The sequence below is a fragment of the Oryzias melastigma genome, linkage group LG17 (genome assembly GCF_002922805.2).
Source record: "Oryzias melastigma strain HK-1 linkage group LG17, ASM292280v2, whole genome shotgun sequence".
NCBI lineage: Eukaryota > Metazoa > Chordata > Actinopteri > Beloniformes > Adrianichthyidae > Oryzias > Oryzias melastigma.
In genome coordinates this window covers 18,889,312-18,904,866 of record NC_050528.1, presented here as the reverse complement: position 1 = coordinate 18,904,866, position 15,555 = coordinate 18,889,312, and the positions used below count along the sequence as shown (strand labels likewise).

General features: G+C 39.6%; 2 protein-coding genes across 2 annotated transcripts in view; one reads left to right on the top strand and one right to left on the bottom strand.

The window, feature by feature from the left end:
* Window positions 1–21: 21 nt before the first annotated feature.
* LOC112147448 (mitogen-activated protein kinase kinase kinase 13-B) lies at window positions 22–13,402 on the top strand. Its single transcript, XM_024273855.1, has 11 exons — window positions 22–1,422; window positions 3,140–3,227; window positions 3,757–3,858; window positions 6,477–6,542; window positions 6,703–6,731; window positions 6,819–6,956; window positions 7,045–7,131; window positions 9,034–9,108; window positions 9,203–9,309; window positions 11,042–11,222; window positions 11,293–13,402. The coding sequence occupies exons 1-11, from the start codon at window positions 1,264–1,266 to the stop codon at window positions 12,262–12,264; spliced, it is 2,004 nt and encodes a 667-aa protein (XP_024129623.1). The 5' UTR covers window positions 22–1,263; the 3' UTR covers window positions 12,265–13,402.
* The window catches only part of dnah9l (dynein, axonemal, heavy polypeptide 9 like), a 21,343-nt gene continuing 18,884 nt past the window's right edge, over window positions 13,097–15,555 (bottom strand). Inside the window, exons 55-60 of the mRNA XM_024273842.2 lie at window positions 15,297–15,479; window positions 15,025–15,207; window positions 14,661–14,776; window positions 13,994–14,106; window positions 13,777–13,917; window positions 13,097–13,693 (exon numbers count right to left, since the gene is read on the bottom strand). Coding sequence (XP_024129610.2) covers window positions 13,446–13,693; window positions 13,777–13,917; window positions 13,994–14,106; window positions 14,661–14,776; window positions 15,025–15,207; window positions 15,297–15,479 — 984 coding nt within the window. The 3' untranslated portion in view covers window positions 13,097–13,445. The remainder of the gene's footprint in view (window positions 13,694–13,776; window positions 13,918–13,993; window positions 14,107–14,660; window positions 14,777–15,024; window positions 15,208–15,296; window positions 15,480–15,555) is intronic.

Sequence of the window (15,555 nt, the reverse complement as noted above, 5' to 3'; positions counted from 1 at the left end):
GGATAGTTTTGGCCTTTTATTGAGAGGGACCTGATTGCAGGCAAGATGGTGCCTAAACATTTTTATTTCAGCACGAAGTTTGCTTTTTCCAGTCTGTTAAACATTTCTAAAATATAACTTTACACGTTTTATTCTTTAAACTGTGCAGAATCTGTTCCATCTGTACCATGTATATTTCTGATGTTGTAAATTGGTTTAGAAATACGTTGATTATTTTCTCTTAAATGCAAAACTTGTTCCTAAAATTGTAACTAGATTTGATCTTTTTACTTATTGGTACAAAAAAGATTCATTACCAAAACAATATTATCTAAACTTTTTTCTCTGGCAAACTACCTTAAAATTTTAAGTAAAAAAACAAAACATCTTAGTCTTTTGGTTCTGTTTTAAAAATGTCATCAAAATCTTTTCTTTTTTCCTCCCACACCTGGCTATTTAAGATAATTGTGGAGTGTCACTGGCAGTCTTAGAAGCTTCCTGTCAGTGGTATATTTGAACCTTTCAATGAATCACGGTAGTAATCACTTTTTATAATTTCAGTCAGCAGTTGGTAAGTGTAGTAAGTTCCCGCAGCTGATCTCACCTGTCCTCACTTAATGATTGGAGCATGACCAGATGATGTCAGCGGGTCATTCCTGTCGGGTTGAGTAACTGTGTCCGCGCCCGGCCTCTCTGGAGTGTGAATGTTTTTAGCAGCGCAGCATGTGAGAGACGGATTGAAGTATCTGTATAACCTCACTGCTAACTGATTTGCTGTGTTCAAAACAAGCGTCTGGACTATAGCTGTGTGTGTATTTGTGTGTGCTGTATAAGGAGGGCTTTATATAGCCACGGTTATCCAGGAAGGAGGAATACCCGGGATGCCAGTGACCATATTTGAACGCTCCTCTGACTACAATCTTATACATACTCTCTGAGCGCTCCATCTTTTCCTCTGTGTGTGTGTACCATCAGAATGCAGTTACACTGGACCACCACTGTTAGGCAATATAACACCTTGTCTGCAGGGACAGTTGAGATTTTCTGACTCACAGGAGAAAACTTCTCTCTCCCTTTCCAGCACTTTCTGGTTTCTTCTCCTTGACAGTTCGCTCAGCTGACTGACAACATCCGCTCTGACCCCTCGCTGAGTCAGGTCCACTCTGCCTCGGTGGAGATCTGTGGCTCGGTTTCAGTTGTAGACGGAGGGTGTCTCTGGTTCTTGCCTCTGTAGGGGTTGCTTGTGTGCATGTGTGTGTTCGAGTGGATGTGAGTCAGTATGCCATGTCGTCCCCTGGCTCGTCGTTTGTACAGATAAAACATGAGGACTTGCTTTTCTATGAGAACTGTGGAGGAGGCAGCTTTGGGAGCGTCTACAGAGCCCTCTGGGTTTCCCAAGATAAAGAAGTGGCGGTAAAGAAGCTTTTGAAGATCGACAAAGAGGTAAGAAGCAGACACACAACCCATACATAGACTTTCTGAGTTGCTTCTACAGTCTAGAAAACAGTACTTTGTGAACCCAGATCTCAACAAGATTGCCATTCCTTTGAATTTCCCAGACTTCCTTTAGATCTAGAGCTTTATCCGTCTTTCCACTTAACCGTTCTCGGCCATTAGATGTGTGTTTATGTTGAAAAATACCTTCCCCACTCCCCTCCTTTTCCCACAGTTGGTAAAAGCAGCAGTTTTATAAAAGCTTCGCTCTTAATTTACCCTCTTAGAAGTTCCACATAAAGGGTCTTTCGCTGTAAAACCCTGTGGTCCTCAGAACTTGGCTGTTATTCTCCATTACTCAAACAGTGACAGGATTTCCATCAACAAACCTGATTTCTTAAATAGCCAGGAGTGATGAAAGCCTGTGGGACACCATAGTGTCACGGAACAGGCTAACGTAAACAATTTAAACAGCTAAATCTTGAGGTTGAGGTGAGGGAGATGGAGTTTTTACTTAAACAAATGCTACTCAGGTCGATGTGTTTGTGTGTGGAGAAATGATTGCTAAATACAGCCTCATGGATCACACCAGAGCTGCAGCTGAGTGGATTACCCATAAGCCAGTTTCTTTTTTTTTCAAATTTGTATGTATAAATACTTCATTGACATATCTCTGAGTAAATGTGTCAGACCTGACACGCAAGTAAAAGTGATGCTACCTTCTTTTGAATGCGGATTTTGCATAGGATGTCCACACTGGACTGTCAGTATCTGATCATGTACCTACAGGTGGAAGAAACTTGTTACAAAATGTCTAAGCGGTGAAAATCTCGCAAATATTTTTCCAGGCTTTTTCTTTCACAACTCGATTCCGATAAATGAAACATTTGGTGACACATTTCCAGCTGGGCTCATACTACAATTATAAATTTCTCTTTCATGATCAATTTTCAAACAGTGGAAAATTTAGATTTGATTAGAAAGGGTTTATTTCAAGCAATCGAGAGAGATGTGCATTACAATCAACAGAAGTTTACATCCATAAATATACGTCAAACTGGTATAACTAGACATCGATTCCTTGAAAGAGAGTGAGAGGAAGCAAACTTGTATAATCCCACCTCGGCTCTACCTAACCATTTTCTTGGTGATAACTTAAGATCAGATAATTACATCTTTCCAACATAGATTCAGGTTATTAAGAATCCTTATTAAGAACTTCTATGTTTTTATAAGGTCATTAACCATATGTCACTACCAAATCTGAGTCCCTGATTGGTTAAAGTTTAACCTGGTTTAACTTTGTTTGTATGTAGAGCCCAAAAACTGTCTTAAAAATGTGCAAAGCTACACGTGAACGGGAACATTTGAACATAGACGTTTAAATAGACTTTTTATTGAAAGTGGCAGCTTGAACGCGCATTCCCAAGACTGCTGTGAACGTAGCTTGAGGATTAAAACTGAGACATGAATTGTTCTTTGGAAAAAAAAAACATATGATTTCTGTAAATGGTTTTCTTAGGAGGCAGAAAAATATTAGCCCTTTACATTTATGGTTGTTGTCACTGATGTGTGGAAAATGTGCAGACTGGAGTCTTGGAGACAGTGTCAGACATGGCCTTGATACTGCATAACAAGTCTGGGTTTGGACATTAGGGGACATTTTCTTGGTCTGATTTATCCAGTATAGAAAATCTTAAGGAGTCTGTTTTTTTCTTCCTTCCAGGCTGAAATTCTCAGCGTACTCAGTCATAAGAACATCATTCAGTTTTATGGAGCCGTGTTGGAATCTCCCAATTATGGCATCGTCACAGGTCAGAACTCAAATGTCTGTTTCAAATGTCTTCACCAGGAAAAAAAAAGCGACACAAATGTAGTGAAACCTAGCATGTGTACACGGATGCAGTTATAATCCATGAGGTCCTGGTTTGGTGGAAACTACAGACACTTTGTGGCGTCCGCTGATGACTGACCAGTGTTTATGAGAGTGTGCTGGACCACCAGAGCCAGTCAGAACTCTGGTTCTTGCTGCTGCTCCTGGCAGAACATTTGTAACTGAGACCTGCATGTTTGGAGCTGGTGTTAATCCTGAATGGGGTTTTCTGTTTACCATAAAGCAAAGACAGACCATCACCGACCCGTCCAGCGGCAGACAAGCCGAAATGAATCTTTGATTAGAACTGTTTGATTTGTTCAACATAACAAAAAGTAAATAAGCAGTTTTTATTTTTTTTATTTTTGCATGACACTTGTTTAGAATAATTTGTGCATGCAATGACATGTAGGTCTTTTTATGTGTAATGTTTCCATTGAACCACGCCTTGTGTGTGTGTTTCCTGACAGAGTTTGCGAGTGGAGGGTCTCTGTACGAGTACCTTTCCAGTGAGCACAGTGAGGAGATGGACATGGAGCAGATCATGACTTGGGCCATACAGATAGCTAAAGGTACACCTGAAAACTCTTATTCTTGTAGTTTGATTCTTATAACAGAGGCAGGAATCACCATATCTCTGTTATTGCTGTTTTGAATCATCTTGTGCTCATTTTAATATTTTTCCTTCATTTGGCGTTATAGCTACATTTAGTGGCAAACAAACTCGACAAATAAACAAAGCAACAAGTTAAAGTGATTCAAACTATGGAAAATGTAAATTCTCTTTTAAAATATTTAATATTTCTGAACATAGTTTACAAAAAGCTATTGTATAAGTTACAAAATATTACTATTTTTGTTAATCTCTGTAGCCTACTTTATTTTTTCAGTTTTGCAGAGAAGCTAGAGGCTAACAATTAAAATATCTGTGTTTTTAATTTAAAACCGACTTTATATTTAGAGTAATTTCACACATGAGTTAAACCTTTACATAAATCACATCTAAAATGTGCTGTAGTGGACTAGATGAGCTTCTATTTAGGGCTTTTCTTGATCTTTTTCAGAAAAAATACAGGTCAGAAAAACATCTGCAAGCACAATCAAACCAAAACTGATTTATTCTTATTAAGAAGATTAATTAGTTAAAGGCAAATATGTAAAATCTGAATTTAGAATTCAATTTTGTGTCATGAAAAAGGAAGTTTACATTTTGATTTATTTTTTAAACTCTGTTTTAAGATAGTTAGGTTGGAATTATTTTGTACCGCGGAGCTGCTATCCAGACTTTTCCATTTGACAATGATGATAAATTTGCTTACTAACAATTTTTTTTTTAAATTGAAAGAAATTTACTTGTTTTTAATTTTAATTTGCAAAGAATTCATGAAATTATGAACAAATCTGTAATTTAAGTGTAGAGCTTTCTATTTATTTATTTGAATTGGTTTCACACATGTTAATAGTAAAATATATACTGTTTGGCTCGTGGATAATTATTACTAATTACCAGCTTAATTTTATAGAGAACTTTTTTCACTGGAGTAGCACTGCATGGAAACTACCATTTATAAATAATAGATAACTTCAGGAGAAAAATATTTTGGAGAAGCTGTGTTAAGCACCACAAAAAAAATGGGTAAATTTATTTGAAAGAGCTCAAGGAATGAATTATAATTCCAAAATTTAACAAATCCTGAATAAAACCACAATGCTATCACCTAAATTATAATTCCAGTTTCTGCTGTGAGCAGCAAGAGAGAAGAACAGAAAACGAGATGATGAGTCAAAGATCTACTCTTAATAAAAAGCTGTCCATACTGTCAGAAAATACATGCTTTTGATAAATATTTCCTGTGTTTAATGTAAAAAATTGCCTTTATGTCCATGTCTTCTTTGCAATAACATGTATATGCATAAAGGGGTTAAAAGTAAAGAGGTGGTACTTCAAAAATGAAAAACACCTTTAAGATTCAGAAATAAATTATAAAAATGATTACAACAAACATTTACTTTCTTGAGTCCTCACTGTATAATTTAGTAATATTTTTTCCCTTCTTTTATGAGGTATTTATTTATTTTTTTGTACTTCTTGATACAAGCACAAATATATTTAGACTAAAATGGAAGAACTTGCCCCATTCTAGAAGGGAAACATGTGAGTTGGGCTTCATGCTTCATCAAAAGTCAGGACCAAAAGAAAATATAGAATAAAACCACGGATACATAAAAATGTACTCATGAATAAAACAAAGAATGAGACTATGTTAAAGCAAGAGTTCAACAACCTAATGGCTGAAGATCACTGATAAAGAACATGTGCTCCCAAGAAAGCAAGAAAAAAACAAGAACTTAACAAACAAAATAATTTCTGTTTTGTAGTATTTACCATAGAGATGACCAGGAACAGTCTTTTTATCAGCAGTTTATTCAGAGCTGTTGGAATTGTCTGCATGTGGACACCCCACACTCTGCTATACAACATGTGTAGGAGAATCATTGATGTCAGTTGAGTTCTCCATGCATAGACATTAGAAGACGTGTGGAGATGTTTTGCACTCACACTTCCTTTTATTACAATTTAAGTCCCACTCTTATCTATTTTAAAAGCATTCCTAATGGTAATTTAATTATGATTATGCTAATTTTATCCAAAGTTTAAAAAACTGTTTTTTCTAGAACATAGTTTCTGTAAAGTGGCAGTGGTTCACTAGAAATTTGCCTCAGAAATGTGGGCAGGACCACTGGTACAAAGCAAACCGTTTCTTTTTGGGTTAAAATGATAACTCCAGAGTTCTTAGAATTACAACAACAACTGCACATTCTCTAGCTCTACCTGAGCTAGAGCGGGCCAGGCAGAGGAAGGCGGAACAAATTAGGGACCTTGTGGCCTCCCTATTGTATTTTCTACATCACAAATTTGATTTTTTTTCAAACTGCAGTTTTTCATCTGCTCCTGATTCTCAATGATTTGAATAAAGAAATACTCAGAAACGCTATTTTAAGCTTAATTTTCTTTATATATGTCATCCTATCATCAGAAAAATGCCACAAAAGCACAATTATGATCAAGTACATTCAAATATACTGATCTAGTTGGAACCACATTATGAAACAAAGCTGAAAAACAGTGGAGTTTGTTCCTAAAATGTGTGAGTATTTTTTGTTTATTTTTTTATTAATGTCATTTCAGGAATGCATTACCTTCATGCTGAAGCTCCAGTCAAAGTGATTCACAGAGATCTGAAATCACGAAACGGTAACACGACCTTTGCCAAATTTTGTATTCCCTGAAAGTGTTTTTCTCTTACATCCTAATGCATCTTCAGTAAATCCTTCAGTCCGTCCTCCTTAAGCAGCAGCAGCAGATATTCTCTGCTCTTGTGTGGCGTTGACTCATTCTTGTATTCTGTTTACAGTGGTAATTACAGCAGACAAGGTGCTAAAGGTTCGTAAATATCCTTTCTGTCATTTAAAGACAGAAATTTGGCCCACGTGTACTATAGTAATTTTTTTGTCTTTACTGGGCTCTCAGATTTGTGACTTTGGGGCTTCTAAGTTCCTGTCTCACACCACCCATATGACAGTAGTGGGCACGTTTCCCTGGATGGCCCCGGAGGTCATTCAGAGCTTACCGGTGTCAGAAACCTGCGACACCTACTCCTACGGTGTGGTGAGTTCAGACCGTTTTGTCACATCAGGAACGTTATTTTTGACAGCGAAGCAGCTGCTCTGACTTTATGAAACTGCTCTGGGACAAGGTGCTGTGGGAGATGCTGACTCGGGAGGTTCCTTTCAAAGGTTTTGAGGGCCTGCAGGTGGCGTGGCTGGTGGTGGAAAAACAAGAGGTAACAAACACACACACAAAAATGCCTTTTTGAACTAGCTGCAAACACGCAGACCGACCAGAGTTGGAGACGGCTAGAGGCACAGTGCTATGCTCTCATGATTTCCACTGTGAGCTGGTGAGGCGGAGTATTTTTAGGGCTGATGTCAGTTCTCTGCTCATGTAAGGCCTGGATACACAGCAGTGCAGCCAGACTCTCTCCAGGCTAAAGGCGTTGTGAGTAGAAGAGAAGGGAGGGAAAGAGAAGAGCCAAAAAACAGCAACCCTCTGATGGGGCATTTGATTTCAGAGAGTTATGGGGAGTTAAGAGAAGGTTGAGTTTCAGTTTTTTTGATCTCATCAGTCATGCATGCACTGCAGACCAACAAACAACTAGGAGAACATGATTCCTGGGAAGTTATTGGCTAAACTCCAAATACCCTCCATAAATACCTCACTGTATCTCTTCTTTTTTTCTGTCTGTGTCTGATTTCCCCCCACTGTTGCACCTGACCCTTCCACTTATCCTCTGGATGTATTTTAAGGTTCATCCTTGTAAAAGAAAAAAACAATATATTTTTTTATATAAAGAGTTAAAAAATGTATAAATTTTTTCTATATGTAGGAGTTTACTTGTGAGTTTTTGGAATTATTAGTGTTAAATAGTTAAAATTCAGATGAACCTTCACTTGAAAAAATCTGTTAAAAAAGTATAAAAGTTTTAGGTTAAATGTTTCTACTTTTAAAAATAGGATTTGATGTAAATTCTCAGTCACGTCATAGTATGGCAACTAAAATAAGATAATAAATCATGAATAAATAAGTTTTAAAGGCAAAATACAAGTTTCAACAAACATTTTCTACTAGGTGTGTGTATTTTTAGGAGCCTGGTGATACGATACATATTCCAATACGATACATATCCCAATACGATACTTATCCCGATACGTGTCTAACAATACAATACATATTGTGATATATCACAAGACTCTACCTGATTAATAGTTCACTTTTATTTATTTATTTTGTTCATTTTTTTGGAAAAAACTCTTCCTGAATATTAATATGTCTTTCATTTAAATAAAATGGTAAAATTCATTTTATTTAATGATCATATCATTAAGCACTCCAACTGTGTACTGATACTGGCAGCAACATGGCAGAAATTCGGTTCGGTATCCATCCCACGTCAAAACTAAGTAGTAAATGTCTCATAATGACAAAAACCAAGAGGCTGACTGAACATTTAACACAAGCTGGTTCTCACCAGATCTTCTTGTTGTTTTAGCCGTGGTGTTGAGCTGTTTAACGAGGCTCAGTGTTCTGTGCTGCCAACTGGTGGTCGGGGGCTTAATAAGACCTAAAAGATCTACAGTCAATCACGCCACACATAAATCACATGCCCACTTTTCACTCTAACTATAAAAAGTAGTAAATCCAAAGCTCATAATTATAATGAAGCTCTTCTTCAAAAGTAAAAGTTTGATGTTAAGTAAAAAATGTCAAAATAGTTTAATTTATTCAATCATACCTCGGCTCTTACAGAGGTATTTAATTAAATATTATCGTCTTTGTACAAACCATTATATTAAAAACTCTTTTCTCCATAAAGCAAAAAAACACAATTGCACAATTTCCACAAGTATTAATCTATAAAAAATTTTCAAGGGTAAAAAATGTAAATAAAACTTTAAAAAAAGTGTTAAACTTAAACTTAAAAATCTGTTTTTTGACCAATATTGACAAAAATTATAAAGAAAAATAATTTAATGTGCCCAAAAATGTGTGCATATCTTTAATATCTTTTGCTGCTCCTTATATAAATGTCAAATGTGTTAAATGATAGATCCAAATGAAAACTAACACTTCTGCTTCTCTGTAAGTGTTAAAATGGCTGAGCACTTTTGCTTTTGTTATTTTGTAGAGACTAACCATCCCCTCCAGCTGCCCGGCAAGTTTTGCAGAGCTCATGAAGAAATGCTGGCAAGCAGACCCAAAGGTGTGGAAATAATCCCTCATTATCCTTTTTAGTGTAGCTGCCAAAAAGACTTCAAACTATTGATCATCTTCTTTTCTCATGCATACATTTACAGGAACGCCCACCGTTCAAGCAGGTGCTGGTAACCTTAGAGACGATGGCAAACGACAGCCGGCTACCAGATCAGTGCAACTCTTTTCTGCACAACAAGGATCAGTGGAGGTAAATGCACAGTTTTAGAGTTAGCACACTGTTCGCTATCTAAACGTCTCTGTAGAGCATTTAATATTGTGCACACAAGAACTGCACTCCACATGCAGGCTAAAGCTCAAGAGTTTACAGACAACTCTGTGGACTCTGAGGCTCAGGAGTGAATGTGTGACCCCGCTCTCTGCTGGATTCTATATTAAGCTCTCTGGAAAGTGTCCATGGAAGAGATTCCTCCACTCCTCAGTGGGGGGAAGAACAGAAGGGCGGGGGGTGGCGGTGCTAGTGGAGCATAGAGAGAGGAGGAAAAAATCAAATGTGAGCCGAATAAGAGAATTCAAGGGAGGAACAGAAATGTGTTATGCGAATGTGAAATCTGAAACCGAGCAGGGAGGAGGATGGGAGGGAAACAAAGAGCTTAGAGGAGGAACGACGCCTTGACAGATGATGAGGAGACAGGGCAGAGGCAGAGACGTGGACAATGGTCAGGGGTGAGAGGGTGTGACATTTTGTGCATATTTAACATGAGCGCAGGGAAGGCAATCAATTTTGAGTGAAGTTTTGTGGACGGGTGGAAAAACATGGGGAGGAGGCGGCGGTGGAGGTAAAGGGGGTGGGATGAATGAGAATAAGTATGGAAGGAACACAGGAGCCAGGGTTGTACGTCAAACCTCTGTCTATATTTAGCAGCTGGAAGGGCTGATTGTTTGTGAATGTGAGCTGAGAAAGCCACACTCGCTACTTCCAACACTGACCTCTTGTGGGAGCTAATAGAATTGCAACAAAAAGGTTTCTTCAGATAGGAAAACTGCAACTTTTATATAGGTTGCAAAAAAAGAAAAATTTAGTCTTTAAAAAATGTTAAAACGTCTTCAATTAATAAACTATGATGTCTGGCTCTTGCAGAAATGTCACATTATATTGTCCACACCATAGGGCACACCCATTGACTGTATATGAGAACTGGAACTGGACTGAATAGCCCCTCCCTCCTGTATCGCAAATAGGAAGTACCTATTGGTTCTAAAAAGCTAAAATCCCATAAACTTTTATTGAGAAATGCACAAAGGAATCAGTTATATTTGGCAGAATAACCATTCTTGCTTTACTACCTTTTTTTTTTTTAAATACCCACTCCAACAAAAAAATTATTTTTTGTGTTTTTAACATGTTCTTGTGGTATTTTTCTCACATTAAAGGACCTATATAAAACAAAGTTATGTATGAAACTACAATATTATGAAAACCGGATGCTTGAAAATGCTCAGACTAATGACATAGCTACTGAAATGGGCGTGCCAAAGTCCCCCCCCCCCCGTGTGCACTCACAGTGAGGTGTGTGAGACAGGATGAGCGTATTGCAATTCTGGCTCAAAACTGTACACTGGTGTATGACTATTGCTTAATTTTGTGCCGTTAATGTTAGCTTGAGGCTAAAAACTTGCATGTGAGCATAGAAACAGAGCTCACAACAGGGAAGAGGGGGCGGGTTGGTCTGCGCCAACAGTTCTGCCCACTACCCAGAATTGTATTTTTAATGAGCCACTGCCACTGTTCATAAAATATGTCTTAAAAAATGAGTTCAGACTCTTGTCTGTTTTCAGAAATGTACTGCAAGTAAAACTAGAGTTCTAATTTCTTTCTTTGTTAATATTTTCTCTATCTGAAAATAAAGTAAAAAATACAGATGTATTTTAAAAAAGTTTACAAGAATATTGTTTCACCAAAAACTTTCTGTTTGTCTCAGGTGTGAAATCGAGTCGACCTTGGAGCGCCTCCGAAAGTTAGAGAGGGAGCTTTACTCCAAGGAGAAGGAGCTGGAGGAGAGGGAGAGGAGGCTCAAACTTTGGGAAGAGCGGCTGATGGAGAGGTCCAATATGACCCCCAGTCCCACCCCTCTGCTCATGGACCGCTCCAGCATCACACCTGTAAGTATGAATTGAGACATAAGGGATGAAACCAGCTGCAGCTTTTCAATGCTTTTCTGTTCTTCTTTAGTTCTTCACGCCAATGTCCATCGGTTCCTCGGGCCCCTTCTTCCGCTCTCACTCTCAGGACTCCAATGGCACCGGGGTCAGCAGCGCCGGGGTCAGCAGCGCCGGGGTCAGCAGCCTCTTCCGCACTCTCAGCAACGGAGACACGGAGAGGAGCAGCAGTGCCATGCTGGAGAGGGGGCGGAGCTCGCTGGACAGCGGCAGGCTGCACCTCATGCTCCGAGGTCTGCAGGGGAGGTTTGGAGGGGAGGACGAGGAGAAGGAAGGAACCGTGGAGGAAAAAACCTGGGTGCAAAGAGAACGAAAGAACAGCGGGAGCCTAGAGGGAGGAGGAAGGGTTCAGGTGACGCTCAGGAGCTTCCCTGGGGGGGTAGTGGAGACGGAGAAGAGGACGTGGGAGGAGGGGGATGGAGACAGAGGGGGGATGCAGAGGAGCAGAGTGACCACTATAGTCCGAGGGTTCTCTGGAGGATTTGGGGAGGCAGACCAAGAAAATGAGAAGGAGGCGGGGTGGGAGATGGAGAAACTTGGTGACAAGTTAGATGAGAGAAGCCTTGAGGGAGGGAGGCTGCCAACCATGTTTAAGGGTCTCCAGGGGAGTTTGGGAGACATGCTGTCCCTGGATATGGATGACATGGGGGACATGGAGAGGCTGGGTGACATGGACATGAACATGGGGGACCTGAGCGCGATGAAGGTGGTAGGTCACGGCGTAAGGAGCGAGCTGGGGGTCAGGGAGAGCAGGAGTGACGTGGGAGTGATGGTCCAGGGAGTCAGAGGCGACCTCAGCGAAGCCATTAGCCAAAAGATAAGAGGGGAGGTGGGTGTTATCGGGCACTCAGGAATGCAAGTGAGCATGCGGGCGTCCTCCAATCAGAACTCTGTGAAGAGCTGCAGCATGCGACATGGAACCAAGATCAACATGGCCGCCGCGGCGCTGGACATGATGGAGCTCGACTGGTCTGACAGTGACTAGAGGGAAACTAGCAAAAAGGCAAAACACTCAAAAAGAGGCCAAACTATATCTTTTCAGTTCAAAAACAATTTTTTGTCATGTTTTTAATTACATTTTACACTCCTGTGTACTGTGAAAAAGCAAAAAACATTCTCCAATAAACACCCCCAGCTCCACAGATCTGTAAAACATTCAGAAAACCAGCAATTCCGACCCTGATTATTTCTCATCTCCTGTCATATGGAAGAGCCGAACACCCCGCTCAGCAGAGCAGAAGCTGCCGTGAGTAATCAGTAAGTGTGCTCACACCCGACATGTCCTGCCATGCTTGTCCTTTGAGGAAAAACAGCACTAGAAAACATGCACAGCCGACCAAAACTGGTCCTATATGTTAGATTCCATGATTGTTCCTCGTGTTTTGGGGTTCTACTTTGTAGAATTGGGTCAAAGTGAAGGAAGGAGCAGGAGACGTCAGGGATGACTGCAACATCATATGTGAGCAGTTTTGGTCCAACCAGGAAGTTCAGCTGGAATGTTAGATTCATCAAGATCACAAATGTAGCTAAAAATAACCCACAAAGATTTCCTGTTTACTCCATCCTATTTATGTCAGCATGCAGTTCTCCTTCTGAACTCAGGAGTTCATGCTTGAAACCTTAATGCATAACTCTACAATTTACAGTGACAGAGAAAAGAAATCCATAAGAAATCTATCACTTGTAGTGAGTTTGGTACTCTACTGTAATATATTTAAACTTTGAAGAGACAGGGATTTTTTTTTTCTTTTAAGATGTGACTTTTGCGGAGTGTTTTCATGACTTTTATAAACTTTTTAGGTGACCAGTGATGATGATGCTCACACCTTCACTTTTTTTTTTTTTTTTTTTGAGAAAGTGTCTAAAAGAAGCTCAAATTTTATTTTCCTGTGTAAATTTAAGTGACTGAATAAATTGACTATCCAAAAAGGTACAAAAGTAAATGCAGCGATAACGAGGCAGCACTACTGTTTTTATTTTGCTTATTATCTTGTTTGTTGATTTAATCTGTTCAAACATGCTTAGACTTTATCTATTGTATGATCTTCTAGTGTGTGTATTTTTTTTGGCATTTTCTGTAATATTTGATCAGTTTTTCAATAAAAAAGAGCAGTCTGATTGCATTCTAGTGCTGTAAAACCCATGTGCACCTCAAGCTGTAAACCTTCACACGCTGAGCAGAAGAGCCACTCCAGCCAGCACCCATTTGGCCGGTCGCTCCTTGGTTTTCAAATTAAAAGTCCACACGTACGTGGGCCCTCTGATTTTAGTTTTGTAGAGCGGACACTCGTAGATGTTTCTCGTCTCCTGGCGATCGTTGGGGACAGCTCGGACTGAAATGACGGGCATGGTGGGGGTCAGCTCTTTGAGGCGAGCCTCTGTGATGACCCCCGTTTGAGTGTCCCATCTTGCACCTAGAAAATGGGTCACACACAAAGAAAAAAAATGTTAACACAAGGATTTATTTGGCCATGTTCTGTTCAAGAAAGGACGCTACCTTCCATGTAAAGTCCGTACACATATGCCCCCTCCCTGGCAGGTTGGTTGAACTCCTCTTGAAACTTCTTGGTCACATCCACAGTGAGATTCACCTTATCCAGAGGCCACTCATTCTTTCGGGCTAGAGACTGCATCACAGCTGGAATGAAACATTGGCGTTAACAGACTAAAGATTGAGAAAAGGGAAGCAATTGTACAACTTTTCTGGGAGTTACCAGTGAGAAAAGACTGTGGGTTGAACAGTCCAGATAACCAGACAACGCTGGGCAGAGACAAATCCTGCGTCCAGCTGTCCAGCTCTTTGCAGCGCTGCATCACATCATTAAACCTGAAACACACAGTGGTTCGAATTGTGTCAATCAGACAGTAAAAAAGAAAAAACGTATATGCTGATTTTTCTAATCCACATAAAAAAATAGTAAAAAACAGATACATTTTAGGGGTGTGTATCGGTAAGAGTCTGGCGATACGATATGTATTCCGATACACGTGTCATGATACAATACATATTACAAGATTTTTTTTTAAAGTTTTGACTTATGAATTATCTCAATATAAACATGTTTTTCGCAAAAGTAAAACTGTAAAATAGGTGTTATCTAATGATCAGAACATGAAGTACTGCAACTATTTCTCATAAACAAGTTGCTATTACCCGAGCAAAGTCATGGTGCTTTTATTTTGGTAATTTAAGAAATATTTAAGTGGAAAACAAAAGGAAGACTGACTTATATTTTTGTTTTAAATAATTAATTCATTATTGCCTTGGCATTATTTTAAATCGATACAAGTATCGCTAAATAAAGTATTGCAATATTTCACTGAATCAATATTTTCTTACACCCCTAATAAATGTATTAGAAAATAATGTGACAAATTCACCATATTCCCAGGCTGTAGGTAGACGGGTAGGCCAGTTTGGTCCAGGTGTCGGGGACATTGTCAAAGAACAAGGCTGTCTGTAGTTTCTCCATTTCAGAGGACATGGCCAGTTCACCCTTCAGAGATGTTAACATGCTGCATTACTACAAACCATCAGTAATGGAGGTGCAACATGTAGACCACAGGTGTCCAAATCCAGGCCTCAAGTGCAGAAACCATCTGCAGTTGATTACCTGGATCAGGTGTGTACAGCCAATAAGGAGCTTTAGTGGCAGGTTGGTTGGAAAACATGTAGGACACCAACCCTCGACGTCAGGATTTGGCAACCCCTGATTTAGACTGTCAGATTGAGGTTTGATCTCACCTTAAGGCCCAGGTCAAGCTCCTTGAGTGAGCGGCGAATCTCACAGGTGAGTATGTTCATGCGCTCGCACTCCTGAAAGCAGACTAGGATGTACGGCGACCTTTCAGCCGTTTTGGACGTGATGTCGGCCATGTTGTACTGCTCAGGCAGCTTTTCCAGAACTTCATCTAAAACACTTTTTACCTGCAGATGAGTAGCAGAAAACAAAACTTAAAAAATCTTTCTTTAAGATTTCAAAGTAATGTCTCTAACATGTATGTAGTTAAGCATACCTTCTCCTCTAGCGTCTGTGAAACACCTTCTCCCATCACAGCATCAGGAGACTGCATCTCCAGCAGAATGTGGAAAAGTTTGTCTGAAGTCACTGTTAGGAACTCAATTTCTGCATTAGGGTGCAACCCATAATGCACCGGGCTCTCACGTGGCAGCATCTCATCTATGAAATTGTGGTACCCCTGAGAGACAACACAGTCAGACTCTTTTATTGAGAGTATAAAGCCTGCCTTCATGGATATACTCTTTTTTTTTTTT